Source organism: Helianthus annuus, chromosome 6 (assembly GCF_002127325.2).
Source record: "Helianthus annuus cultivar XRQ/B chromosome 6, HanXRQr2.0-SUNRISE, whole genome shotgun sequence".
In the NCBI taxonomy this organism is placed as follows: domain Eukaryota; kingdom Viridiplantae; phylum Streptophyta; class Magnoliopsida; order Asterales; family Asteraceae; genus Helianthus; species Helianthus annuus.
Genome location: NC_035438.2, coordinates 6,242,659 through 6,251,256, shown reverse-complemented (window position 1 = coordinate 6,251,256; position 8,598 = coordinate 6,242,659). Strand labels below are relative to the sequence as shown.

The following is an 8,598-nucleotide window of genomic DNA, read 5'->3' as shown; positions in this document are numbered from 1 at the left end:
TAAGTGTGTAATGAATTGTAAGATTACGATTTGAAATCGTATTTTACAATTTGTGTTATTCCTCTTCAATCTTAATTCTTTTATCTCAATGCTCAAACCACCAAACAATGAAACAATATTAATTACCACCCTTCAAATTTCAAAGGTAAACTAGGTGCATGTTATGCATGAATTATGTATATAATAAGCTGTTATCAATAATCTAAGAAGCCTTTTGTCTTGGAATAGCATAACTTAAAGACAGGTATGGAAATTCCCAAACATACAATATATTTAAGAGACTTAACACATAACGAAGATCTTGTTTTATTTTCTAGTTATTTCTTATTTGTGATTTATTTAACTAGTTTTACCCCATATTTATTAAACTATTTTTATAAACATTTATTTTCTCGGTTTTACTACAAGTTTCTTTCAAGACGGAACTTTTGTAGTAAAACCTAGCAAAATATGTCTGTAGCTAATCCAACCAAAAGTTGCCGTCGATTTTCTCGTGCAGCAAAAATTCAATAGCAAATAAATGTCTCCCTAATAGTTCTTGTAACCTCTACGTTATACTGATAATACAAGCTCGACAACGAAATGTCAACTGTTGATGATTAGTAACCAACGACATCAGTGGTAAAAAGTTGTAAAGTTGGTTATGATTTTCTTATAGTTGTTACTAGAATGATGAAAGTGGGAAATTTCTTCAAACCCTCATCATCATTTTCATCTTCAAAATAATTTATTATATCTTAACTATGTTACAGTTTGTCGTCCTCTCTCTCTCGGTTGTTTGAGTGATTGTTTTCTTAGAGATTTTAAGGTCCAATGTCATTGTCAAGATGGAGGCAAGTCTCCTGCTCACATTCCCACATACCACTTATTATTATTACTATTATTTTCTTCATGTGTGTGTTGTTGTTGTGTTTAGGTAGTTTGTTGTTTTCAACCCTAGTGGGGTCTCTTTATAGTATTTTGCTGATTATGATGTACTGTTTTCTGGTTAGTGAAAGTGTACTCACATCACCTGTAAGTTATAACTAATCGTTGTTACAAGTGTTTCAATGATAAAAAATACTTGTTCAAAAATGGTGGTTGCTATGTTACTATCTTATGCCTTTTTTTTAACCCTTTTCTCTACATATATAAATTCATGTCACTACAACCATGTTTACGCACATATTTTGATACATCATATTCCAAATCAATATCTATGTCAAAAGAAGGGATTAATCTATCGATGAACGTAAATGGTCAGTCGAAGGTGCCTCCAGGGTTTCGCTTCCACCCGACAGAAGAAGAGTTACTTCATTATTACTTGAGGAAGAAGGTTGCTTGCGAAACGATTGATCTTGATGTTATTCGAGAGGTTGATCTTAATAAGCTTGAACCTTGGGACATCCAAGGTATTTTGAACTTCCTCAATCCTCATTCATTCATTTAATCATCATGATTTTGATAATTCCTTTTGGAAAAACAAGTTGACCTTTCGGTTTGTGTTTGTAGATAAATGCAATATAGGCTCCACCCCTCAGAATGATTGGTACTTTTTTAGTCACAAAGACAAGAAGTATCCGACTGGGACCCGAACGAATCGCGCCACAGCCGCTGGTTTCTGGAAAGCCACCGGACGAGATAAGGTGATACATAGTAGCCTTCATAGAATTGGGATGAGGAAGACCCTTGTGTTTTACAAAGGGAGGGCACCTCATGGCCAGAAATCTGATTGGATTATGCATGAATATAGGCTTGATGATAATATCATTCCAACCCAAGATTCAACTGTAAGTTTCTGTTTCTCAAAATAACTTAATTAGACTTTGAACATTCACATGATGTTAGTTGAGGGGGTAGGTGTCTTGATTTTTTTGGAAGTAGGTAGTATAGGAAAAACAATTGTACTTCTACGTGTTTGTTGGAACTTTTTACACTTTTAGACACTTCTCTACTTTATAAGCGATCTCGGCGAGATTGCTTGGGCAACAAGTGAACTCAGTAGAGTTAGTTTTTCACCAAACTTCATGGAGTTCACTCGCAACCTAAGCGAACTTGTCAAGTTCGCATATAGTGGTACACTACTAGAAAACTGCTACGATTTCTATCAAAATTTCCTACGCATTTTCTACAAACGGAAATTCTGACACTTTTCCCACGAAATTCCAACGAAGAAGAAAGGGACTTAGTTTTGTGACAAAAAAAGCGACAAAAAAGCCACAAATTGTTATGCGTAGGAAAAGTGTCGGAAATTTCCCACGTATTTCCTACGGAATTCGTTTTTATTTTAAGCACTTGTCGAAAATTTGTAGGAATTGGTATGCGTAAGAAAAGTGTCGGAAATTCCCCACAGAATTCAGATGGAATTCGTTTTCATTTTAACGATTAGTAGGAAATGTGTAGGATTCCAATTTATAAAAAAAATATTCATAATAAATAAAATAAATGATATTAAAATATAAAGTTTTATTATTTATAAAAAATATATGTTATTTTTGAATTTATTTATTACTATTCGTAGGATGAGTGTCGGAAATTCCGACAAATTACTTACGGAATGCATAAAAAATATATATGTTATACATTTTATATGATATTTTAAAACAAATTTATTAAAATCCGTAGGAAATGAGTCAGAAATGCTGACAGATTTCCTACGTGACAAGTTGCCTAGAAGTACTAGAAAAGTCAGATTACACCTAGAAGTACGAGTCTCAGTTTCTAAACCACCTACTAATACAAAACTTCCATCCGGTAGTGTCATTATTGTTTCTTTTGATTATGATATATATGTATACAATACACTTATGATCAACAAGGACTAATTTGTGTTTAAAAATGTACTTGTGATTCAGGCACATTCTAGCTTGTGCGACTCATGTGCTCATGAAGAAGGATGGGTGGTATGCCGCGTGTTCAAGAAGAAAAACTACCACAAATCCTTCGATATTCCCCATCGATCGTTAAACAAAGATAGTGTTCTTGAACAACTACTCATGTACATGGATGGTAGCCACTCTTGCAAGCAAGAAATTGAGAATTTTAACACCACCCAAGATGATATGCAACAATTCATGAACCCTATGATCAGCGACCAATTCGCTCACCTCCCGGGACTTAACAGTCCCACGATGACCACATCTCCTCCTGTGAGCTCAACCACTTTCGACCAAGGGCCAAGTCTCAAGAACTATAATTCCATGTGTGATGATTTTGATCAGTGTAATAATTGGGCAGATGTAGACAGGTTTGTGGCTTCCCAGCTTGATGGCCAAATGGAGGAAGCCAAACACTTATCCGACGAGAACTTGTGTAATTTCTCTGTTGATCACCATAATGTGACGGATCTTTCGGGGTCTAACGAGGTAGATGTTTGGAGTTTAGGTAGGCGATCATCGCTTGATCCGCTATATAACTTGTCGGTATAATGTTTATATGTTTTAAGGATACCATATACGATGTAATGTAATATATACTTGGATACAAAAGAATAAATTATATAAGGTTTAAGTTGTTGGAATTAAAGTCAAATGATGAAAATATCGTGATGAACTAAGTTCCGGTTACTTGCTAAGGTTATCCATACATACGTATATGCATGTTTACCAAGAACGGATATCTAAATTTGATGGGTAACAATGATGACTGAAGAGGTAATGACTCTCTAGGCAGGATCATAACCTACTCCGATTTCCCAAAATGCCGTTACTCACTTACTAAAGTCACACATGCTCCGGCTTCATGGGTCCCACCGGATAACTAACTCTAATACCGATAGGTCCGGTGGAGACCACGGTCATACGTCATCAATTTACCAAAGGTATAAATACCCTTTCACAAGTACAAAAAAGGTTCCTCACCGAACCATACTTTCTTATTCTTTCCTTCATCTCCAAATACGTATCCATCGGAGGGTGGTCGCAGAGTAACTCTCCCACCTATGCGACGAGCCTAACGGATTTTGTTTGGTAGTTTTAATAGTTCAATAACTTCAGTTCAACTCTTACAAGATCCAAATATACTTTTGTTTGTTCAGGGCTAGTTTTTGGATCTTGAATGACCCTCTTCGGGTTATGAAAAATCTAAATAACCTAGATATGTAGTGTAAGAAGGATATCATGCCCACAAGAATCATATGGTTAGGATTACACATATTCTTGGATTATAAAAGCAAGTTCAAAAGTTTAATTAAATAAAATTACACTATCATTCAATTGAATTGAAATGAAGAAACACGAAACACACAAAAACATGTGAGAGATGAGACCGGTTACGAAGATGAGAAACAAACAATCACTTCCAATTTCGACTACACATAAATAATTATCTTTAGGGATGGCAATGGAGGGGGGAGGGGGGGGGGGGGAGTTGCGGTTTGGGATGAGTTTAGGCAATCCTAGCTCAAACACGATTAAATAAGCTTATCTCGAACTTGTCCCAAAACTTACAATAGTAAGACACTACTCATAGCAAACCAGTAAGATGAAATGACACAAAAAATCAGCAATAATTAACCTTACGAGTAAAAACCATACAACATCTATAAAAATACAAATTTTCACAATTTTATAATCATACATGACTAGGACAAATAGCTCAATTAATGAATCATATACGAATAGTGTGACAGACGTGTGAATAAAAAACGGCAATACAACTCAGACGGATTTTGAAGATTTCCTTGAATTTCTATTTAGTTGTCCTTAATTTCTTAATTGTCTCATTTAAATTCTTAGTTCTTATTACAAATGATTTATGCATCGAATAATATAATAATTTTCTCCTTGAACAACATTCCTCGTTTACTATTTTCGTTGTTGTGATCACACATCATTGAATCTCAATATTAAAACATATAATCTTACCTGACTTTGTGTTCCACAACCGCTAGAAATTCTTGACTATATTTGATTCTTTTTTTCTTGTTTTTAAGGTGGTTCGGCCCACGTAGTTAGTTCAGCCCAATATCAATTCAGCCCAGCTTAGTCTAGTCTTCTTCTTTTTCTTGAACCCATATTTTATCCCATAGCTGTGGCTAGGTTGTACAAAAAGGTCGCGGTTCGAAGCTCGCTTGGATTTAGCTCACAAAAAGCTCCCTCGATATGGCTCGGTTTGAAACTGAGTTGATCCGACTCGGCTTGGTTCGTAACGAGCTAAACTGGCTCGGTTCGGCTCGCTTGTTAGCTCGGCCCGGCTTAACTCGGATTATTTTACTTTTAATATGCTTTATTTAAACTTAAATATATATATATAGTGTTGGGATCAAGAGGAAACGATTTGAAGTGTGAAAACCGTGAGAATGATTTTCAGCCATAAGGTCTTTGTGATTTGTGTCTAAGATGATGCGGTGACATTTTTCTAAATAATGGGAACCTTAGAACTACCAGGAGGGGTAAAATTGGAAGATCCAAACAAGGGTGCACATGTTAATCACATGTCATTTTCCCCATCATATTTAAACGCCAATAACTTTTTTATACGTGATTATTTTTCTAAAAAAAATTACACCATAAAACTCAGTGTTTTTTATCTTTCCAACAAGTATACTATTGATATATTTTTCGAAAAAAATGAACTGGGTTTTTTGTGGGGTTTTGAACTTTGTTTTTTTATTGCGTTTTCAACGTTTTATGGTGTTTTCAACGTTTTATGGCGTTTTTCTAAAGTGAGTGTTTTATGGCGTTTTCCTGAAGTGGGTATTTTTATGGCATTTTCAACTAGTTTTTTATGACGTTTTCAGAACTGAGTGTTTTTATGGCGTTTTCAACTATGTTTTCATGGGTTTTTTTTTGAACTATGTGTTTTATGGCGTTTTCAACTAGGTATTTTCATGACGTTTTTCTGAACTGGGTGTTAGCGTTTTTATTTGAACAGCCAGTTCATGTCATTTTTTTATTTCAAAAGTATAGCAACAGTATACTCGTTGGAAAGATAATAAAACACTCGATTTTATGGTGTATTTTTTATTTAAAAAATAATCATGTATAAAAAGTTACGGGAGTTTAAAAAGGATGGTGAAATATGCATATGACTTGCATGTGGATGGTTTTTTGCATGTGAGTGGCATGTGCATGGACTTTTTGAGAATAATACTCTTAGCGTAAGTTAGCATCAACGCCACATGTCAACACCAAAATCGTTCTCACCGTTTTCACACTTTTAGTCGTTTTTCCCAGATCCCACCCCTATATATATATATATATATATATATATATATATAGGGAGCCGCTAGAATGAGAACCACCTCGAGTTGTAAGAACCGCGAGAACTACACCCCACGGAGGGGCGTTCGGCGCGATTTTTTTTTACAAGTAGATGTGTGCATTATAAACACGGCCGTAAAAAATCACGGCGAACGCCCCTCCGTGGGGTGTAGTTTTTTACACCTCAAGTTTGGTGAAAAAAAAAGAAAAAAGAAAAAAAAATTAAAAAACACCAAACTTGAGGTGTAAAAAACTGCACCCCACGGAGGGGCGTTCGCCGTGATTTTTTACGGCCGTGTTTATAATGCACACATCTACTTGTAAAAAAAAAAATCGCGCCGAACGCCCCTCCGTGGGGTGTAGTTCTCGCGGTTCTTACAACTCGAGGTGGTTCTCATTCTAGCGGTCCCCTATATATATATATATATATATATATATATATATATATATATATATTACTAAATTAGTTATTATTTGCAAGTATTTCGAAGTGCAGTTATGAATCTATGATATATTTAAGGGTTGATTAGGATGTTAATGAACTTATATTGTATTTTCAATTAGAATTTATTTTGTATATGTTGAACTTGAATTTAGCTTGTAACATAGTAGGTTGAACTTTTTTTTGACATGTCGTTTTAAACTATTGAATGATATTTAGCTATGTATTAATATTTATTTTTAAATCCGGGTCGGCTCGGTTAAAACCAAGCCGAGCTCGAGCTAAGATTTTCAGTTCGATTTCAAATTTGAGTCGAGTCGGCTCGGTTTATAATCGAGCCAAGCCCGAACTTATCCTAGCCCGACTCGGATCGGCTTGCGAACAAACCTAGCTGCGGCCTGAAAGTATTATTTATGTTAATTCCATTTTTAAACTTATAGATTATCAGATTTCTTTAAATCATGCTTAAAAAGCATTACATATTATGTATCGATCAATCGATGTTTTAAGCAAATATAGTATTTTGAAAGTTTAGAGGATGATATATAAAATTCCCTCTTTTAATTTTTTTATTTTTTTGACAGGTGAACTTCCCTCTTTAAATCTGTTTTTGTAAAATAAACTAGGTTTAAACCCCGTACATTACACGGGATGCATAAATTTAATTTTATATAATATATAATAAATAATAAAAAGATATATCTTTAAAAATACTCGTGTATTACACGTGTTGAATAAAATATAATGTCATATGTTAACAGATACAGCGGTCAAAATTTATGTTTTAAAAATAAACTTTGATGTACTATTTACCTATTAAACAACCCCTTACTCATTCAGAAGTTGCCAAACAGCCCCTTAGTTAGTTATTTGTTTATTTTAGTCATAAAACACTCATCTCAAATTTGTATTCAAGAGACGATACAAAAACATAAAGATTGATCCCCATGGTTTTATATATTTCATCAACTATAAAAATGAATACCGTTATCATATAGAGATATATTATAAGCAATATTTAAATAACATATACATATTCCTATTTCGAATATTTTACTTTGATGTTTAACCGAATATCTTTTTAATAAGATGCTAATATATAAATTTTGAATGAATAATTGTATTCGAAAATTTTTTTACACTTACATTGAATAATACATTAAAAATATTCAATGATATTAAAACAAACATTTATCATTATCTAATTTTTTGTTTAAAATTATTTATAAAAAAATAAATATTAATTCTTATCTAATTTTTGTTTGAAATTATTATTATTATTATTATTATTATTATTATTATTAAATATGATCCTTATCTAATTTTTTTAAAATTATTTATACAAAAACAAATATTTATTTTTATCTAATTTTTGTTTGAAATTATTATTATTATTATTATTATTATTATTATTATTATTATTATTATTTAATATGTTTATTATCTAAATTTTTGTTTAAATTTATTTATAGAAAACAAATATTTGTTCTTATCTAATTTTTGTTTTAAAATTATTATTATTATTATTATTATTATTATTATTATTTAATATGAGAGATAAATAGGAAAATAAGGTGAGAAAACACTAGAAAGTGACACGCGTCCGAAAAAGATTTTCATTTATTAGTATAGAAAGATTAGTAATGTAATAAATCGTATATAAGTTGCACTGGGAGCAAATTTCAAATTTCTAGTTTTGATTTCAAATTTCAATCTAGTTATTAGAATAGATCTAATCTAATTAGAAAAAAATATATCATAACTTTAGTGTTAACTTGAGAGAAAAACTTTGTACACCACATATAACTAAAACCTAAAATAGAAAAATTAAGTATAATTAGCATTTTATATAATCGTGTGAAATATCAATAATTTCTAAAAGACTTGATTTTATAGCAATATTTTATTTCGTTTACTTCTTTTTTTTTTTGAACGGCAAAATTTGGATCACTGACGAACCACTAGAGTATCATT

The 8,598-nt window shown here is 32.4% G+C and overlaps 1 protein-coding gene across 1 annotated transcript; it reads left to right on the top strand.

The window, feature by feature from the left end:
- Positions 1 to 1,120: 1,120 nt before the first annotated feature.
- LOC110864485 (NAC domain-containing protein 12) lies at positions 1,121 to 3,454 on the top strand. Its single transcript, XM_022113560.2, has 3 exons — positions 1,121 to 1,391; positions 1,492 to 1,769; positions 2,835 to 3,454. Exons 1-3 carry the CDS (start codon positions 1,139 to 1,141, stop codon positions 3,405 to 3,407), a joined length of 1,104 nt encoding a protein of 367 aa, XP_021969252.1. The 5' UTR covers positions 1,121 to 1,138; the 3' UTR covers positions 3,408 to 3,454.
- The last annotated feature ends 5,144 nt before the right edge of the window (positions 3,455 to 8,598 follow it).